Below are 21,720 nucleotides of genomic sequence, written 5' to 3' on the forward strand. Positions count from 1 at the left end.
AGTGGAGCATCCTGCAGTTGTTTTGGATCCACATATATTTATTGTAACATTTCCTCCTTTTGTTTTTGTTTTTTTAATATCTCATGGTCTTTGGTGGAACAGCTTTTCATTCAGTTTTTGTGTTACTTACCTGTAATACATGGACTTTTGTGATGTCAATAAATGAGAATTCAGAAGAAACTTCATGAAGAAGTACTATTAATACCCGTACTTTTTTTTTTGAGGTATTGCATCAGTACGATCAGTCTGCAGCTTCCTTCCATACAAATTATTGCCACAAAATGGCTCTTTCAAAGCTGGTGATTCAAGACATATTAGAGGGATGTTCTATCACTCCCACCCTCTCCATTAAAGCAGGTTTCTTCTTAGAAGGCACATCTATTTAGATCTTAAGGGACAACGCATTTGTCAGCCAGTACCAGGTGTATTTCAGGACTCGAAAAAGCTGTTGCCATAGATACAGTTCCCAAGGAAACACAGGAAGAAGCTGTGACAGGGGTCCTGCTCCACCTGTGGCTAATCCTTAGAGAAGAGACAATAGCTGTTTATCTGTTTGGCTAACTGCGTGGCTTGCTTTAGCTGTGATGCAAGGTAACGGCTAATGATGACGAGTGCTTGCACACTAAGATTCCTTATTGCATCAAACACATGCTCACTCGCTACATACTTCCTAGAAAGGATTCACGCAGTCACGAAACAAAGGGAAAAATCATGGAAGCTTAAATAAAAGCCATTCCCAGGCTTGAAATGTTTTTGAAAATTAAAGCCATGGAAATTTGCTTGAGAAATACCTGAATATTATTGACCAACTTTGACCAAAACTCTTCTGGTTTTATCATAATGCATCAATATAGATTTCTCTGTTTGCTTTTCATTTGTAAATATACATTTCACAAAATGTGTGGGCATGAAAATGCTTGTCAGAGAAAAATAATGGAAATTTATTGGTACAAATCTGTGAACCCTGTTGCCCGTTAATGTATGGGGGTTATTGTGAAGGCATATATTTCTCTCCTCTCCCTTTTCTTTCCTTTTATCTCAGTCAGTGCCCGGAAACAGCCTGTTGTTACCATTCTGGTGTCGTGCTTTGTAGATGTGTGTGTGTGTGTGTGTGTGTGTGTGTGTGTGTGAGAGAGAAAGAGAGAGAGTGAGAGAGTCTGTATGAGTGAGTGTGTGGGTGAGCTGGGTGCTGCAGTGTCTGGAAACAGCCTCAGGAGAACATCTCTCTTTCCTGCATACACACACACACACACACACACACACACACACACACACAAATACAAATAAACACACATATATATAAACAATATATCAAATAATGTTTGCATGCAGTCTAATTCACACACACACACACACACATACAGGCATACCTGTTGGTGCTGTGCTTCTCCATATCGTGTCTGGATGAGCGTGTCTCATTTCACTCTTGCTTCTCCCTCTTTCTTACACCCCCCCCCACACACTCACTCTCTCTCTCTCTCTCTCTCTCTCTCTCTCTCTCTCTCTCATCCCATTATCTGTCGGCACTGAGGCTGTTTTTCTGTACCTCTTTAACCTGCAACAGGCATCACCAGATAGGTTTGTGTGCATGCTTTCTTGTGAGCGTGTGTATTTGGAATAGGGTGGGTTGTCTTTTGTCATTGGCTGGCTGGAATGTAGGGGTGTGGCTTGTACTCGTAATGATATCTGACAGTACGGAGAGAGAGAGAGAGGCGTCGGGTTGCAGCTCCAATAAAAGACTGCAAAAGACAATTTGCTGAAAGACAGGCAGCAAGGGAGAGAGAGAGAGAGAGAGAGAGAAAGGGTGGGTGGGGGGTAGGTAGAAAAAAGAGTGAGAGAAAGAGAGAGACTGAATAATGTACTGAGAGACTAGAAGAGAGACTTGGAGCGACATCAGTGATGTAGGAGGGAGGGGGAGAAGCAGAAGAGTTGCAGAATGATTCTTCGAACCATCCACCTACTTCAGATGCTCCCCTCTTCGCCTGCATCCTCCTACCTCCCTCCTTTCATCTGTCCAGCCACCCATCTATCCCTCCCTTCATCTTCCCTTATTTAATGGGAGCACTCAGAGTGACAGAGGGGAGATTGGCTGGGCTTCTCCTTGGACTATCACTCATAGGAGGTGGAGGGAGGGAGGGAGGGAGGGAGGAAAAGGTGGGTTGGAGGAAGACAGATAGATAGAGTGAACTCCCTTAAATAATCAATTCTCATAGGTCGTCTGGCCCACGCTCCCCCTCACTCTGTCTTCTCTGTGAAGGAAAGGCAGAAGTTCTAGAGAGGAGATTTTGGACTTCCAGAAATGGGGATGTTGAAGATTTCTCCTGGCTAGAGGAAGATGGGATGATACACAAATGGATGGAGGAACAACAAGACGGATGAGAGGATGGACTAATGGGTGGTTGGAAGAGGGGGTGATGCTCCAACTCTGAGAGGACTCTCTGCCTGACCTGTACCACCTCCCCCTCATCTCTCCATCTACCCGCTGCTCTCTATCCTGAAGAAGCTGAAGAAGACAGAGGGGAAAGAAGAAGGTAAGAGAAAATGAAATTATCACTGAAGACCTTCTGGTGAAAGGAGAGAGGAAAAAGTTGGACTGTATATTTGACAGCAAAACCGCAACAAAAGAGAGAAAGTGGGGATGAAGCAGGGGAGAAGCAACATGAACTCTGTCTCTATCTAAGGAAAAACCAAACAGCAGAGACCATGAACTATATTTTCGGCAACAACACCCTGTACCCGCGCAGTGCGAGGGTAGGCGGGGCATCAGGAGGTCAAGGGGCGGGGCTAGGAGTCAAACAGAAGCTGGGACCTAAACGCGGGTCCTCAGAGGAGCTGGCACCTCCCCACACCTCCTCCCCTTCCACCTCCTCTCCTGCCTCCTCCTCTCCCTCCACGTCCTCCTCTCGCTGGCAGCAGCTGCTCACGTTCTTCTCCAGGAGGAGTGCTTTCACCGACTGTATTACTGCTAGTCAGGTAACACACACACGTCAAAAGCTCTTTGTGTGTGTGCGTGTGCGTGTGCTTCATGCATTGTGCTCGAGGGGTGGTTGGGATCAGGGTGGGAAGTGTGTAACTTAAGCTGGGTTTTTGTTTTTGTGTGTGTGTGTGTGTGTGTGTGTGTGTGTGTGTGTGTGTGTGTGTGTGTGTACTGTACATGGGGCCTAGTCATTACATTAGCAAACATTCTCTAGTTTCAGTTTCTTGGCCAAAAAAACCAGGGAAGCAGTGAAGGCAGTAGGCAGGTTTTAAATTGAAACTGAAGCAGCTCTGTCTGTGGTTGAGATTTTTGATAACGTTGTCATGGAAATGAGTCCTGGCATAGTGTATGAGACCCAGAGAGCTGCTGAGTTGCCATGGCAAAGCCGAACAGTCCAGTTGCACAAACTGCAGAGCCCACATAAGAAAATCTTAAAAGAGAAGATGTGTGACTCGACTGATACGAGAAGAATCCCAGTTGCCAGGTTTATGTTCCATGACATCACCCTGATTCTTTGACTGTCATTGTAACTGATTATTTATATTATTTATTTTTGGATTAACAGTTTAATGCACAGCCATAGAGCTTACATGCAAAGATGGCAGTTCATGTGCTCATCTCTTCAAAAATACAACACAACAATATTTTCAGTAACAGGCAATATTACATTGCGTACTTGCCCACCTCAATCATCATAAATAAGTGACTGAAAATATATTAACACAGTAATGACACAGCACCAGTCTCCTATGAGCTGTGACAAAATAGAACCTCGTCACTCTGTATCACAAAGTAACTGGAAGACAGCACACGGTTGCTATCAAGTTAGCTGTCCATCACATCAGCAGTAATGACTGTGCATTTGCTGACGTATAATGTTTATGTGCAAGTGTGGCACTGCATGGACGCTATAATGACACATCGAACTTTAATCAAAGAAGAATGCTTCGGTGAACTCACTGCAGCACCCAACTATTCCATCCTACTGAGGTCCCAGAAGGACAAGAAAAACGACATGAAATAAGAGGCTCTTTACCTGGAGCCCCTGTGATGTTAATAGCTGTTTCAAGTAAACAGTTTCAAGATGTCTTAAGCCTCTTACAAGACACCTCTACTTACCACTTTCATAATGCCATAAAAGTTATTCTGTGGCCATGGTAATTGCATTATGCAAATTCCAATAATCCTTGCTATCACCCCAGATTCTTAAATCCCTCGCACCTTTTCATCCAAAAACCAAGTACTTAGTACATAACATAAATCCCTTTCATGTAGGATTGCAAAACGTATAAGTTTAGCCCTTTTTTATATGCATTTGATCCATTGTCTTACCCTTGAAGAATGTTTGGGGTCTTGCATATTTTTATCAGAGGCTTGGCTTACATTTCAGGCACTTTGCCTGAGGGGAAACTGGCCTGAACTCTTGGCCCATTAGGAAACTGCTGCTGTGAGCTGATGTGATTGGCCGTGATTGAGTACCACCCAACAGCTCATTCTGCCTCAGCTCCATTTCTGCTTAAGCCTCTGCTCAGCAAAATAGCGAGAATCATTAAGTCACACGCTGTTGTGGGGGGATTTTTTTGATATCACACCCCCTGGATATTTTGTAAGTCTCACAAACTCTGGAACATTTGATTAATTTGTTAGAAAAAACATTGGATTACATTTCAATTCCCGTGTGCTTGGAGCCAAGAACAGGAAGTCATCTTTACCAGGACAGGTCTCAAATACACATCTTCTCAAATGGACCTACAGACTTGTATGTGTAGCCTCAAAAACATTTCTGATGACTTCCTCATGGTTGGGTTTTTAAGTTTATGTGATCATCTTTCAAATCTCTGCAGCATCTTTGAACACAGCGTCCAGTTTTGTCTTGCTCTCACTTTGCACCCAGATTCAAGTAAAACAGCATCCCAGTTGGAGCTGCAGTGCGTCATGTTTTTCATGTCAATTCACGTCCGTTACACTCAAATTTACACAATGTTCATTAATCATAGAGTACATTTTGCCTTTCAGGTACTCGCATAAGTCACATGAATAGGTTTCATCTTTTTCCTGCATCACTTCTTTGTGACCACGGAATTCACGGACCACATTTAGCTCGAAGCTCGTAGTTGAACGAGCTGGTTCGATTGAATTTTCCACCCTTGTCCACGGTAGTGCCTAACAGGAAGGGTTACAGTTGATTTGTCTGCTGTTCAAATTCAAGTATTTGTTGTTTTCAGCGCACACAGCTGGATGAAGTAGATATGGACAATGTGTTTGAGAGTTTAAAGACTGACATATTTGGACGGTTTTGCTGGTGGCAGATGGCGGCCGTGAGCTTCAACCTAAATACATGACTGGCGTTTTCTGACTTGTGGCGTCGCGGTGGATCCTTTGATGTAAATATGCGTTGACTTTTTTCTCACCATCAGAAAATGGAGACAAATGTTCAAGAACATAGCTTTAAGAATCTTCTCACTTAGATGTACAACCTCCTTGAAATGAATGTCACAAGACAACTGTGCATGATAGACTTCTAACAACCTCCATTCAGGTTAGTGACCAGTAGCGAGGTTGTTTCTCTGTTGACACAAACACAGTTGCCAGTATTGTTCATTGTTATGGTGGCTTCATTCTTTGAATATAGAAAGCATTATGAATGCAGTAATGTGTCTATTGGATACTAACCTGCATTATTGATCGACAGCTCCTGAATGGATGGGGCGCCACTCACCATGTTCAGCACTTTCGCAGCTATCAGGAGATTTACAGCTCAGCCCATGGAAAAAGTTAACCCACCCACCCACCCTTCTTGCATATTAGCCGGTGTTTTCCCCAGGTGTTACCATTTTCCTGTCGAAGGCACTTACTGTATGATTGAAAGGCCATTATGCAACACACACACACACACACACACACACACAAATACACACACACACACACACACACAAACACACAATTGATGTGAGAGAAGCCATTTTAACTGTGACGGAAGTTTTTTGAATCTGTTGATTTGATTGTTCACCTTTAGACACACACACACACACACACCATAAATAAATTATTTACTCGTAGTAAAACAATGTGTCATTTACTGGTCTGGAATACATCAAAGTCCTGACATCTTTTTTCCTCACGGGACGGTTACGGTTCCTCTTCCTTGCTGGCAATGATGGTATTGATGCTTTACTGCTTGTAGCCCACCATTAAATCCATCTTTTCTGAGGTGTCCATTGTTGAGAAACAATCAGCACAATGGGCCGTGTGACCAATCCAAGTTTGATTACCTCTATTTATAGCCCAGTATATTAATCAAAGTGATTTCCAGTGTGCTTGCACTGCTGAAAGCAGAATGCAGAATTTATGTTGCCTCAGGAACGCAGCTGCTTGGCAAATATCTCCTCATCTCTTATGCATGTGTTTTTAGATCTGTTTCTTCACCTGGGTTGAGTAATCTCACTAATCACCCATGAAAGATCAACTCCACTGGTTTCAATTGCTAGTGCAGTGGTCCTCTATCCCCCCCCCCCAAAAAAGCCCCCCACCTTGTTTGTGCATAATTGATGAGTGGTAACGTACGGGTATGAAAATCATCCTGGATCTACAAACAGAACTCTAAGAGCCTTAAAGAGGTGTTTAGTGGTCACAGGAAATTGTGTGTGTGTGTGGGGGGGGGGGGGGGGGGACTACAACTGTAGAGATGGAAGGAGAGATAGAGAGAGACACTGAATAGAGAATTAGGGATCCCATAGATTATAATTTGTAAGTCAACAAAGAGAGAGCATGGATCACGTCAGCTGACGGACTGGTATTACATGTCAGTTAATTGATTATTTCATTGGCATAACGGTAATGGTAATAGTAACCATCTGTAAGGTGTTTGTGTGGAAAGTGAATCAGTGCTAAATTTCTGAGACTCACTTACTGAGACTCAATTTCACTGAATAGAGTTTCCATTTTCACTTCACAGCTTTACGTCTGAATCGTTGCTAGAATTTTATTAACTGTTCCACTCCGTTTTAAAAGGTGAAGCATACACACAGGATGGTTTGGTCTGTGCGATTCTTCCGTGCAAAGTTTAGGTCCTAACATCGACGGAGCCCCGGAGTGACCTTAGAGTGAGACAAAATAATCACGTGTGGTCATATGATGTATGTAATATCCATGTTTTGTCCATTTCTAGCCATGAGATGACACAAGATATAACTTATTCCCTCAATCTGATTAATTAGTTGACACATAATGCAACTTGTTGCCTCACTTTGATGAATTCATGACCTCAAGAAATAACTCGCTCTAACTCTTTGATTAATTACTCGCCAGAAGCTTTAACTTGATCCCACATTTTGATTAATACCTGGCCATGAAATGTAAATTGTTCCCACATTTTTGTGTTTTATATCTATCTATCTATCTATCTATCTATCTATCTATCTATCTATCTATCTATCTATCTATCTATCTATCTATCTATCTATCTATCTATCTATCTATCTATCTATCTATCTATCTATCTATCTATCTATCTATCTATCTATCTATCTATCTATCTATCTATCTATCACGAACAGGAATGAATAAAAACGTGGAAATAATTTGTATCTTACGGCCACAAAATAAAGATATTCTCTCTGTGGCTGTTCCAGTAAAAAGTTGTTAAACTGTGTGGGTAACAGATTTGCAGTTATTACTTGTCATTCCTTAAAATACCATTGATGTATCAGTCATCTTAAAATGGAGAGTGTGTGGGAGCCATGTCATTAGGACTCATCAACCCATGCTGGGAAGCGTGTTTGTACAGTTAAGTTCAAACTGGTCCTGGAACACACACGCACACGCACACACGCTCCTGTAGATGGTGGTTCATTATCCCTCTGCTGGCCAAGGAAACTTTCCATTCCCTCTCATGGGATAGCGCTGTGCATGTGTAGGCTTCACTCTTGCTCTCTCTTATTTCCCTCTCCTGTCTCTTTAGATCTGTTCTTTGTTAATATGTGTTGCATTGCAGGTCGTTGCAAACAAATTTGAGCACGTTTCAGATGCTGCTCCAGTCTGCGCCTGCAGAAACTTCATGACCATTTATGGTGCATATCTGTAAATCGTCTGAGTGGTACAGAAGTATTTTTGTGAATCTTCACACCATAACTGCAAATTTTCACCTCCCACAAGCTTATTTGCACACTCAGAAAGTATACATCATCGCCACTTAGATCTAGTGCTTCACTGCCCGAGAGGAGAGGAAGGAATATTGGTGCAACTTGAAGGTTAAAAGCAGTGACTTTCTGCCCCTGGGGAATCATAACTGACACGAGCAGCTGTCACTGGATGATCACCATCAGTTCTTGCATGTGAAAATAGTTGTTGTAGCTGCTGGATGAGTGGCACGACAGCTCTGGTCAAGAAATTCAAGTGATAGAACAAGAACGCCTGAAATTCATCTTTCCAAATACTGCTAATAACGTGGCAGTGATGTCATCAGTGGGTGGAGCTGATGCAAATGTATACAACCTGGACCACCATGGTAACAGAAGAGCTTCTCCGCTGAGCCTCACCAACACTGAGGGTAGCATCTACTGTTGTCATGGTGATGCTGCTGTGCCGATTGCTAAGCAGAGCATGGCACATGTACGTGTGTGCGCACGTGTGTGTGTGTGTGTGTGAGGAAAAAGAAAAAGTGTGTGTAAAAATGTGTAAAAGGGCTTAATATACTCACTTGTTCACATGGTCTCTCACCCTGTGCACTCGAACACACAGATACACAACTGATTGTGTTGTAGCGCTACACACATCAGATTGCTTGAGAGTGTGTGAGGTGTTGCGTCACCTTCTGCGTGTGGGATGAAGCCTGCATGTCAGCTCTCTCTCTCTCTTTCTCTCCCACACACACACACACACACACACACTCTCCATTAGTCTCCTACCTCCAGTCTGTTCACTGTCTATGCCGATAGAATCAGCACAGATTAGCTGACCACGAGCAATCACTTGTTACGACTCCTGTCTAATGAGTCCGAACACAATATAAGGGCAGCGCCATCTATCCTTCTCTAATTAGCGGGGGGTGTTTTGTCACCACTGACCTACTCACTGCTGCCACTCGAAACAACTTTATATGAGCGATAGTTATGTGTGTATTATTGCGTCCTTAGAGGCTGTTAATCTACAGCAGCAATGTCTGCCTGTGTGATATCGCCAGGCAGACATTTGAACCTTCATCTCGCAGATGATGTGGTACAGCAAGTAAGATCTGTGTGTGTAAGGCACAGATCTCGATTGGTAAAGCTGTGGTTGCACATTGAATGCGCAACAACAGCAAACTTTACGCATACCTCTGCTTAGGTGATATGATGTCATCTATTCTGCACCTCCCTGTCATGAATAATGAATGAGCAATTCAGTTTGAGGTGTCTTGCTGACAGACAGGCGCGTGGAGACTACAGGCCGCAGTCAAACTGAGAGTAAAACTAGAAACACCGCATTGTGGTTGTGATGGGTGCTTTTCACAGACACCTTGACCTTTGACCATCTTGTCGCCCTTGAGTTCAAATGTACTTTAATTGAGGAAATTCCCTACAGGCGTTCTTGAGATGGCATGTTTAAATGAAGGTGACAGTGACCTTGACCTATAACCTTTGGTCACCAACATCTTGTCGCCTCATATTCAAGTCCCAGATTTTGCCAAATTTGAAGTGAGCATTCTACAGACAAACATCGGTGAGAATGGGACGGATATTGAGTACAGGAGACGTGAAGCAATCGTAAGCTCGTTTGTCGTGGTTTGTACTGTGTGTTTCATGTGATGTGAGCTTGTCAGTGTTGTGTAATAATAAAATACACAGTTGTACAACTACAGTGCTACAAACCAGCCTATAAAATCACTTTCATGTTTTGTTGTGGTTGCAACTCTTGGGTCTCTGCCATGACAGACAAAGCGCAACATCTCTAGACTTTGAAGCTAGAGTTCGTAATTAAATCAAAGAGGAAGAGATCTCAAAGCTGGCAGACACATTAGACACCCAAAGGCTTGTAAACTCAACTCTTAACAATGTATTTAACAGAGCATACCATTACAGCAGTATTAATTCACTCTTCTTTGGCTCACGTTTGGAGTCAGATACAGCGGGTGGTGCTCAGGTTTCACCAGAGACAGAGGCTGACACAGATACATGGGAACAGAGGGCATCGTGGTCTGAACACCTCAGTCAATGAGCAACTCTCTCACTGTTCAAACGGCTCTCCTGACCTGAGGAACTGATCTTTCTCAGCAGCCCCGCAAGTAGGATCACTTCCTAACATCAACAATCAGAGCTACAGGAGGAGGCAGAAACGGTTTACAACAGCCCTTCATGAGTTATTTAGAATGAGGGGTGGTTATGGATTGCAGTCTCTCTTTATTACTGCACACAAATACTCCATCTTTATCATTTGTTCTGAACGTGTTGCCCATTCTGGTAAGATGAAACCATCCCCTCAGATTGTAAAATGAGCTGATAAAAAATTAATCAGGACTTCTGCCTGATTGGCCTGGTTGATGAAGTGAATTGTAGTGATCATCAGTGTGTGCACCAGATTCTTCGGGATCACTTTGACTCGCGTCTTCCATTTTTTCACGCGGATGTTGAGTGAACTTAAACGTTAATTTGTTGCAGTCAGAATTCAGGGGCAAACTGTGGTCCTGTGCAGTTTGTGAGACAGACAGGAATAATTCCCACCCATAAAAATCCCTGACCCCCATCTAGATGGTCAGAGGTGTGAATTCATAGGGTTCAACATCTCCACTGCAGACGTTGCCATATCATGTGCTGGCGAATCGTGAGCATTCACTTTACTTTATAAGAATTTATTTGTACATCCTTCCAGAAGTCTGCAGGTGCCTCCATGACGACTTTATTCAGAGCAACGAGCAATCACGACATCACACTCAGCTTTTACACAAAGCAACTTATCACAAAAATGAACAGCAGCCAGTACTTACAGAAATGAGTCTTTGGGAAACAGGGACTTGCAATGTACTTAAGTAAGCTGAGTGTGCAAAACCTATTGAACAGTAGACCACACTTAAATTAATGACTTTTAATTCATCAGCTACAGCCAGTAATTTGGAATCTTAGGGGCTGTCGTGTGTTTGACACTTTAGCCAGTGCACTTTAATAAGCTGAGAGGACAACAAGGATGCTTTTGATGTGTCTATATCTTGCTGTATACATTATTTGCAGTTATTCATGCCGGATTGGACCCAAAATATCAACTTGAACTTTGCCAGTGTCATCATTTACATTACTGTTTAAGTAAAGTAAGGAAATTAGATGTGAACAAATGTTGCATGCAGGATTTTGTATGTATCGTGTGAATTAGGGTTTGGATTCACTGTCATGTGCTTGTATTTCCACCATTTTGTGCATTAGCTTATATTGGAAGAGCTGGACATCAATCAGACATCCTGCGCTGCAGTACTGTTATATGATATCATACATGCTGCCAAGCAGTAACAGGGAATAATTTAATTATATCGAAGGAAGAGCACTTGTAGAATCCTCATGTCTGTGTGTTTGTGTTCGCTCGCATCCGTCCTCAGCTCTCAGTCTGTATGTGGAGTTTGAGGCCCCCTGCTGGTGGCTTTCAGTTTCACAATCTTCTCTCAAACTGACGTTGGAAGGAAACAGGATTACTGACTGACTGCCCAGTTAGTTTGTCGACTAAGTAAAATGGTAAAGGGGAATCTGTCAAGCAGATCAGTGGATGGCAAACAAGAGTGATTCTCACACTTGTAAACCACAAAGAGTTCATGTGTTGTTGGGATTTGACCCTGAACTAAAGGGTTTGGGACGAAGGTCTAACTAACAGAATGTGGGAACATCACTAATCATGTCTGATAACCCAGGCAACAATATGATACTTTGAGACTGAAGCTTTTACCTTTGCTACGTGCGTCAGTGACATTTACAGAGAAACGTGTTCTGCAGACGAACTGACCTCCATTACACTAATTAAGGTTTTACGTACAGTGAATTGATATTAAAACCTTAACATGGGTCAGTGTGACCCAGCAAGGAAATAAAAGGCAGATTCAATTAAGCAGAGTATATTTTATGCTACTGATGATGACTTGCACTTCTGAATCATTGCTTTTGGCAAATCAGAAAGGCACAGTGGTAAAGATAAAAGTATACAATATTTGAAGGTCGTATTTTTTTCTTTATGTTTTAGGGTTGTGGCTTATTTGGTGTAGATAACACACTCATACCAGGGGCTGTTATTCATTGCTGTGTCATAAAAGTGACTGATTCATTAAAACACAATTTTCTAAAACTCCTACTGGAAGCCTGGGCCTGTGGTGCAGCTTTGCTCATTAGACCATCCAGGCTCTATCCTCATTTCATTTCTTGCTTTCAACGTCTCTCCTCCACTCCTGTATTTTCTTTCCTCAGCAGCCCCCACTCCCTGTTAGCCCACCTTCGAGCAATATATTAGTGCATTTAGCGCTATGATGCTAACAGCCTGTTCTCCTTGCTCATCCTCTCCTGACTTAGCGGTTAGCCTGCAGCGCTAGCAGCACTTTACACAAGGAACACACACACACACACACTGGGAGGCTATAACTGCTTTTCCCTTCATCTTTTTTTTTTGTTCAGCACATGGGTGCTGCTTTTTAATGGTTCTCATCTGTCTGTCTGTCAGGTTGGTTTTGGGCAACTTCTGCCATATGTTAGCTGACATTATAGACTTAGACCTCATGGACATAGTTGTTTGTTTTTAGCCTGTACAAACCAGTGGCAAGTCCTGTTCTTTCTTAAATACCAGTTGTAGGAGCCAGAAGCTAAATGGTGCCCATTTTCTTATTCTGCACCACATTGTGGGTGTAATCACATTTATAATTTGGTGCACACACTCACACACGCACACACACTCACACACGCACACACACACACACACGCACGCACACACACACACACACATAGCACTTAAACACCCACAGCACAGAAAAGAGTTGGAAAAAAGACTTAATTCCTGTGCATCTCATCTTTTTTTTTAGTTTTTCTTGTTCTGTGCTATTTGTTGTCTCTCACCTGTCTTGTAATGTACTGCATCACTTAATTGATAAAAAAGAAGAAAATACAATTTGGGCTTGAGTTTTTTATTTTTATTATTATTGCTACTGCAATACCCAAGTATAAATTCTATTCAGCAGTTTTAAAAAGGCTCTTTTACTGAGCAAAGCAGCTGGTTTTGTTACACCGCAAGAAAAAGGTATCTTCTCTGGCTTTAAGTCACGTGTTAGTGTCTTAACTTTTATGAGGCATGGGCATGGATTGGGTGTGTTTCTTTAAGTGCCCGCCCTTTTCCAAACTTTCAGCCTTTCAGCTGGTTCATCGTGTTTCTGTGTGAGGACAGAAACCTTCATAATACGGCCACTTTCCAGTTTAAGGTGCAGCGAGCTGTTGACAGTCAGTATTGAGACATTAAAGGTTGAATCAGACCAGACCTTTGGTGCCAACTTTAAGTAGATTTTTTGTGCTCAAAAAAACAGTGTCTGTTAATACTCAGAAATCATTGAAATCACATGTAATGTTGACCAAAAGTGACATTTGCAGTGTTAACTGTCAAATCAGTTTTTACTGCCGTCTAATTACGCTTCCGATTGGACTTGACTGATGTTGCATTCTATCAGGTCACTACAAGATTGTAAGGTGTGTGTGTTTGTGTTTGTGTGTGTGTGTGTGTGTGTGTGTGTGTGTGTGTTGGAAATGGTTGATAGTAGTTGACTGACACACACTTCTGCACATACACAGATTCTCACAGAGAAGTAGGCCAATGCATAGAGACATACACAAAACACTTCATTTCTTAGACTGTATTCCAGCTGACCCGTCCTGCCTTGTGATGCTTTAAAAGAGCCAGACAAAGGTTGATGGACAGGACTCCTCTCCACCAATCACAGCTCAGGGCTCATTGTACTCACACACTCTGTGACAGAGAGCTCTGAGAGCTGTATTAAAGCTCCTGGTCGCCTATCGATTAGTCATGCCTGGCTGCTGTCATGTGCAGGAGTCCAGGGAAGCCCCTAATTGGCCAGTCCAGGAAAGGGAGAGAGAGAGAGGGAGAGTTGTAGAGAGAGGGGGACAGACACTGAGAGAGGGAGGCGACACAGAAGGATGAGGGAGGCTGAGAAAGAGATGCATCCTAATATGAAATAATAACATAAAGACACAGCAAGACGAGACTGAAATAAAGGCAAGCAATTTTGACTTTTTCCTGACCTTGACGACCTCTGACATTGAATCTTTGATGTAAGAGATCACATCTTGTGCTACTTTCTCTACTTTTCTGTCGGAATACTACAAAACTACTACAAATACATTGTCAACGGAACGACAAAGACTTCAAAGCTGGACAACAAAGGTGGATAATATGAGTTACCCGGAGAGAGTGACCGCTGGAGTGGAGGATAATTGTGGATTGAGAAATCTTCTATTCAAGTACAGAAATGGACTTTTATACTTCGCAACTACAGACATCTTGTGAGAGAGTTGTTGAAAGGAAGTGTCCTCCTGATTCTGCTCGGGACCTCATCTTTTACCTTACTGTTGACCCTGTAACCTATCATGGTGTTGAGAGGGATGAAGAAGAGGATTGCTTTTTAGGAGTTTAATTAATGCTTTTATTCACAAGGGTGAAGAAAATGGAGACTGTGCTTCAAAGGAGGGATTGTGTTTCTAAAATTTCTCTGATCTTGATGTTCTGAGACGCACGTTACAAGTGAGGAAAAAAAAGAATTACCGACTTTGCGCTGGTCACAGAGGAGGGTTCTGGAACGGGCATGACCTACATTATGTGGACACAAGTGATTCTGAGGAGCTACTCCCTTGTGTCTTGCCTGTAAAGCTGAGGATGTGCTGAGCGGGAGCTAATAAGACAAAAGAAGACAGTGAGAGCCCTTTGTGACTTTTTGCATCTATGTAGCTATGACCACTTACTTCCACAACCATGAGTTCTGTTGCAGCCCTAAGAAGCCCAGCAGTGGCTCTTCTAAGGGCAAATCTGGCAAAGGGAAGGTGAAGTCAGGCAAGAGTCACTCTCATTCCAAGCATAATCAGAATTTACTGCAAGTACAGACGAATAACCAGCGGCATCCTTCACCGCTGCACTCGCCGAAGCACCACGCTCGTTCTCAGAAGCATGATTGTCATTCGCCAAAACATCTGCTTCCCTCCCCGTCTCCTAGCTATTACCACATAGCACCCCCGTCTCCTAGTCACCAACTTGCACCACCTTCACCAACTTTCCAGCTTGCTCCACAACCGGCACTTCTGCATTCACCAAGCCACCACCAGCTCCACCTATCGCCCAGCCATCATCAGCTGCACTCTCAAAACCAGCAGCCCTATCACATTCCAACCTCCCCCAGTCGCCTTCTCCCCTCGCCATCAATACATCAAATCTACCAGCAGCAGCAGATGCACACGCATTCGCCCAGTCACCACTCGCTGTTCCAGCAGTACCACCACCACCATCACTATCCTCCTCCTCTTCCTCACTCCTCACAGTCCCTGTCTATCCACCCATTTCACTCCCCACAGCTCCCTCTGTGCTCAGGGCTGGGCGGTTATGGGTGGAGCACACTGCCGACCAACCTGGCCACTAGGGGTTCTAGAGGGAAGTTCCCAAACCTGAGAGACAGTATGACAAAGACCCCAACAAAGAGCCGAGCCAAGGGAAAGGCTGGGAACAGACCCTGGCCCAATGACACGTATATCTGGACTGCACACTCAGTGGAAACATCCCCACACGGGCCCCTCATGCACCACTTTCAACCAATGCAAGCTCACATGCAGGTATGTGTATTAGCTGAATGGCAGATGGGTGCGCAACCAGGATAGTGTGGTGACAAATTGAAGGTAAATCAGTATCAAGTCCTTTGGTGGGGGTCAAGGCCATCAGAACAGCTTTACAGCGTATTCGACACATCTCTGGAACGCTCCTGGATAGATGAAAGCCCATTATTCCCAACGATTTGTTGTTTTGATGACGGTCTAATCGCATTGAGATTTGCTGATTGCCATTACATATGGTTTACTTCATTTTCAGACTCACAATTTTCAACATACTGTCTGTTCTGTGTGGAGGAGCCTCCGTCCATTCATCAGGTTACAGTCATGAATGGAGTTTGGTACCAGCTGTTCAACATAACTTTTCACAAGTAACAAGTATTTCTGTGTTAAGCTGCATGAGTTGTGGGCTGTGGAACGGGGCGTATACTGCTCGCTCTAAAACTGACAACGCTTGACAGCAGTTACAAATCTTAAATTGACTGCTTCCAGAAGTTTAATCCACCTTTTTTCACTTTTATCATTGTCAGTCTGATATTCTCTCACCTTCTGATCCCAATACTTGATCTCTTCTTTGCATTTCATTCATTTCTTTTAGAACTTCAGCACTTCCTCAAGTTTCTTTTCCTTCTTTCGCATGACAGTTGTTGATCAATAAGTGCTCCTTTTCTTACTGCCAAGAATGGTGATGGTGATGAATAAAAACTGAAGTGTAAGAAGACATGTAGGAAGTTCAAAGCTAACACAGCGGACCAGCTGCCTGTTAGCCGTGTATCTGCAGTGCACACAGCGATCAGGGATAGCAGGTAGCGATAGCCTCACTAGTGTGATTAGCAGTTCTGCTTTGATAAGAGCCACACTCTTGCTGGTTTGCTCAGGAGTCAAATAGATTTCCATTGCATTTTTGGAAGCAATGGTGAGTAGTGACGAGTTAGGAATGTAATAATTTGTGTGTGTGTGTGTGTGTGTCACTCTGGTCTTCACACTGCCTCTCACCAATGGTGGTACTGTACAATAAAGTGTAAATCCAGGTGTTTTGCAAATTTTATGAAATGTAGTTTTAATTGAGCTCGTAAACAAAACGGCTCTTATTGTTTGGCACTCATGCAAGCATTAGTTATTATTTTGAACTTGAGTTTAATCTTAGTGTCTATGCTCTTGCGTGTGTGTGTGTGTGTGTGTGTGTTTCTGTGCACGCTCTGCAATGAACGATTATTTAACTGTTATTAATCTGCTAATTGGTCACTGAATGATTATGATGTTAATCAGCTAAATGCAGCACAGATGGAAAATCACTTCTCACACATCTACAATACTTCTGCGTGTCTAAACTAAATCCTGCATGGCATTAAAAGTATTACCAAAGCATATATTTTTTTCTATCTCTTTGTTTGATGAGACAAACCGGAGATGGTCTGGATCTCTATCTAAGCTACGCCGTGCTGGGCTGAACCAGTCCATAATGTCATGATAACACAGCTGGTCTGAGAGCAATTATGTAACGGCTAACAATCACTCGTGTAGAGCAACAAAACTGTCTGGATATGGATTGTGTGTGTTTGTGTGTGATGGTGTGTTTGTTTACGTTGTCACATTTGTTCTTTTGGCCGTTTTCGTGAAACAACAACCCTATGCGCGCACACATGCGCGCGCACACACACACACACACACACACACACACACACACACACACTGACGTTACATAAGCACGTAGTCTGACTTGGCGTGTCAATTGAACCACCAGCTGACTGACCGACTGGATTTGTCGCTTTGTGAATGACACACACACACACACACACACACACACACACACACACACACACACACACACAAACAAATGGAAAAACAAACAACATTGTTGTGTTTCTGTTACAACAGGGAAGAAGTTAGTTGGTATGTAAGTCAATGGAATAACGTGAGGTGATGACAGACACATTAATTTAAGAAACTCACACGGTATCAATTAATTCATATATCAAACAAAACAAAACGGTTAAATCCCATATAATTCTTCTACAAGAGAGGGAATATTTCCCAGGCGTGTTGTTTACCTTTCAAAACAACCTGAAATTGACTAAACAGAGTGGAGGACTTTCCCCTGTCTGAGAAAAAAATGGAGAGAACGTCATTCTAGTGTCAGACTCTGCATCATTCAGCACTGCGAAGAAGCTCAAGCATCCAAATAACAATAAGCATAACAAACATTCAAGTGTGCGGCTGACTGTTTTTGGTGTCCCGAAGTGAATGGAATATTATTTATATCACGGCAACAATACCAGCATTAGTCAAGTCAGAGTAATTCACTGTTAAATAAAAGTATGTCTTCGTAGAGAGTAAATTGTTTCGCTTTTAACACATCCGATAAACAACTGCGACTTTTCCGTCCAGTTCTGTTCAGGTGATTTCACTGTGGAGTCCTCATGTGACCTGCTACAGTCATGTGTATCCATGAACCACTGAACAAATCCATACTTTTACTTAGCTGTTTTTGATTTGTATGATGTTTATCATAAATGGCATTTTAATTTATCTAGGATTGGGCGCTTTGTTTACGACAAAATTATACAGTGATCACCAGCCGTTCTACATCACACTCCCCCACTGAGCCTGACAGCTGTGACTGCCAGCCTGTCCTCTCTGTCACCACAACATCCATGTTCTCACACCATTCATTTTTGCCCTTTTGCTACTTGTGTTCGTGCTTTTGGGGTTTTGTGTGCATCTGTCTGCACGCTCTGCTCCTCAGTGATGCTGTTTAGCTGGCAGATTTGACTCCTCCCACTATACCTTTAATCCCCCTGATCCTCTCTCTCTCTCTCTCTCTCTCTCTCTCTCTCTCTCTCTCTCTCTCTCTCTGTTCCCATGTGGGATCAAGCATCCATTCAGCATGGCTGACAGACAGTTGGATGCATGGTGGAGAGAGAGAGAGAGAGAGAGAAGATAAAGGAGTGGAAAAGGGATGGATGAGAGAGGTGGAGATTAGCGTAGAGGGATAGATGCTATTGCTGCTCTGTTGCACATTGATTCTACAAAGTCTGCGTGGACTGTCCATTTGGATTGTTTGATGCCTGGTTAGCTGGTTGCTTGTTAACTTTTTTTGGGAGCTGCAGAACAAAAACTGAGCTTCATGCACCAGCCCGCTCATGGCTGATTTATGTGAGACGACTAGAGCGGCTGATGGTGGACGGCAGAGCAGCAAATACTTTCTGTGGAGAAAGTGAGATGAGAAAGATAGGAGACGTGTAGGTGGACAAGGGATGGGGGCTGAGGCTCACCTTGTAAATCCGAGGAGAAAGACGAGACATTTGTGGTAGACAGGTGACAATTGTGTTTCATTTTTTGAAGCTGTAAGGGTGTAGCTTTTGATGTTGTTTTCATGAGACAAATCATGTATGTAGTATACTAAGAAAAGACTAGTAAAAGGCTTGTGGTGCCATAATGCCAATAAAATATAAGTGCACAATGATTTTTGAATATGATTCAAATGTTAATTGCTGAGTGTGGTTCATAAGTTGTTGTTTGCAGTGTAGTACATTAGTCTTGTCCATTGTAAGGGCTGTGCAGTATGTCATGTGGTGTATGCAGTCGCTCCATGGTGGTAATCTGTAGCAGATGTACTCAACATGCTGTACCAAAACATGAGACGAGTAAGTCACTATCCCTGCTCTCCGTCTGTGTGTGTGCATGTTTCACTATCACACCTTGGCGAAGCATCAAATGTCTTTGTTAATGTATTGTTGAAATGAACGCTGATCTTAGGCTTGGTTCTCTCTTGCAGGCCAACCCCCCTCCAGTGGTGGTCAACACCGACAGCGTCGACACCCCCCCATATGTGAGTACTGGTTCCAGTACTGTCCGTTGTCTCTGTTTCCAAACGTGAACTTCCTGTAACATCCAGCCTGACGGTGTTTGGAACTGGGGCTGTTGTCACTATGTGACCAAGAACTATTTTACTGCATTTTTCAAGTTTAAACTGCATTACATCAGTTAGTCTCATGTTTTTTCACACATACTTTTATAGCACATGATGGTAATTAGGGTTTTGGTGTCAAACGATGATACTTTTATGGTACCGGCCGCATTGCTTCAAGACTATCGAGTAATGACAGATTTCTCCTCATCAGTTCCAAATCTCACTACCGAAGAAGTAAATCTCCAAGATGCCGTTTATTTCTTAAGCTGTAATATTGCCGTCGGTGTTAAAATGCCAACGTGTTGAAACATAAAGCAAGAGAAAGAAAGACAGTTCCAAGTTACGTTGTGACACTGGAGTTTGTGAAAAGGAGCTGAAAAGTAAGACCGGATGTGTGATGTAAATTTTTCATTTACTGAAATGGATTTAAAAAAAACAAAAAAACAAGCCAAAGTAACAGTTGAATACAGTTACGGTTACAGTTCATGATACAGTTACCTGTATCTTATTGTGTATAAGAGCCTGCTCGAATGATAAGTGCTGTCAAGTTAGAGTACCAATGAATGTATTTTATTTTGAGTTTAAAAAAAAAACAAACAAGTATGAAATTTACCAAAAGTTGAACATGAAGTGTGGAAGATCAGAGAACGAAATCCATGGAGAGGTGAGGAATCTATATGTTGAAGGTAGTAAAATATGAATGCTACCCACATGCTGGAGGTGTGAAGTGTTGGAGAGTGTGATGGACACCCATGCTGCTGGGGGGGCCGCAGTGTTGCAAAGAATTCACCCGGCAGTTCACTCTGGTCCTCTTCACTCTCGCTGGTCCTGGTCAGATCTGACATTAACATGCAACCTGAGTGATCCGATCACAAATGGACCGCTTCGCGCGCGCACATACACACGCACTCACTCACACACACACACACACACACACACACACACACACACACACACACACACAAATTCACACCTGCCACTGAAGTACATCTCCACTTGTGTTGGAAGTGACCACATGATTGGATCTCACTTCCACTCTGGAAACATGGATGTTGTTTCCATTTGCAAAGACAAGTGCGTTGTCGTTTTTAACCATCATCAAGCAGTATTTCAGTTTTCCACTGATGTTTTCCAACTGGCTGCCTTGCTAAAACAGAAATATCTGATAACCTTCAGTGGAAGGTGACACGCACATATGGTTGCCAAGGTAGCATATCATTTACCTGCTACCGTTAGTGACCAGAAGGAGTGTATTGGACAAATAGTGCCAAATTGTAACATAGAAGCCTATATCATGGTTACATTTAGATTGCTGATGTATTAATTAAGGAAACACCATCTTGTTTGGATGTGCCGACATCAGTGTGCTAATTAGTACTTCATAGGACATCAGCTAATGAGGCGACGTAGCCCGAGATCACATTCTGGGCGCTGCCGGAGCCACTCAGGAATGTGGTCTCGGTGGGTGGATCTCACCGTGTGTCCCGGGTGTGCTCACACGTATGTAGAGATCAGATGACTCAACATGCATGTTCATACAGGTACCAGGTCTGACCAGGGTCTCTCCTCACGCTCGTGTGTGTTTGGTCACTTAACCCCTGTTTGTGTGTGACCCAATCTAGGAGGCAATCAATGGAAAATATCAACGTTGATCCATATTAGATAAAGCCTCTCCTTGAAATTACTATTGGAGCTCTGCTTTGCTCTTTCTGCAGGTCCACATTCAGCGTTCATCTGTTTTTAATTTAGCATTTGTGATTTTATTGTCATGTTTTTCAGAGTGCGGCTTTTGTCGCGCTGTTAGTGAGTTAAATGGAACCGATTGTGTTGATGGACCGGATCAAATCAACCCAAGCTCATATTAAGACTGTGTGACATCTGTAAATGTTGTGTCGTTGTTCAAAGAATCAATATCATCTTATACTTTGTTGGACGTTATGGGCCCACACTTCCGCCTCCTGTTCGACCGCAGCATCTGAGAAGGGGTGGGCTCAAGTAAACTTTTATAAGAGAGAACA

General features: G+C 43.0%; 1 protein-coding gene across 5 annotated transcripts in view; it reads left to right on the forward strand.

The window, feature by feature from the left end:
* The window catches only part of LOC147249514 (discs large homolog 1-like protein), a 94,531-nt gene that overhangs the window by 36,099 nt on the left and 36,712 nt on the right, over positions 1 to 21,720 (forward strand). For 4 of the 5 annotated variants that reach the window (XM_086224948.1, XM_086224943.1, XM_086224944.1 and 1 more), the window contains one exon: positions 19,568 to 19,621. In XM_086224948.1, the coding sequence (XP_086081074.1) occupies positions 19,568 to 19,621 (54 nt within the window). Of the gene's footprint in view, positions 1 to 14,697; positions 15,796 to 19,567; positions 19,622 to 21,720 lie in introns of those variants that run through there. The other variant, XM_086224946.1, reaches the window with a different exon arrangement.

Source organism: Aulostomus chinensis, chromosome 14 (genome assembly GCF_037954235.1).
Source record: "Aulostomus chinensis isolate RoL2024-O1b breed Wild chromosome 14, RoL_Achi_v1.0, whole genome shotgun sequence".
Taxonomy (NCBI): Eukaryota; Metazoa; Chordata; class Actinopteri; order Syngnathiformes; family Aulostomidae; genus Aulostomus; species Aulostomus chinensis.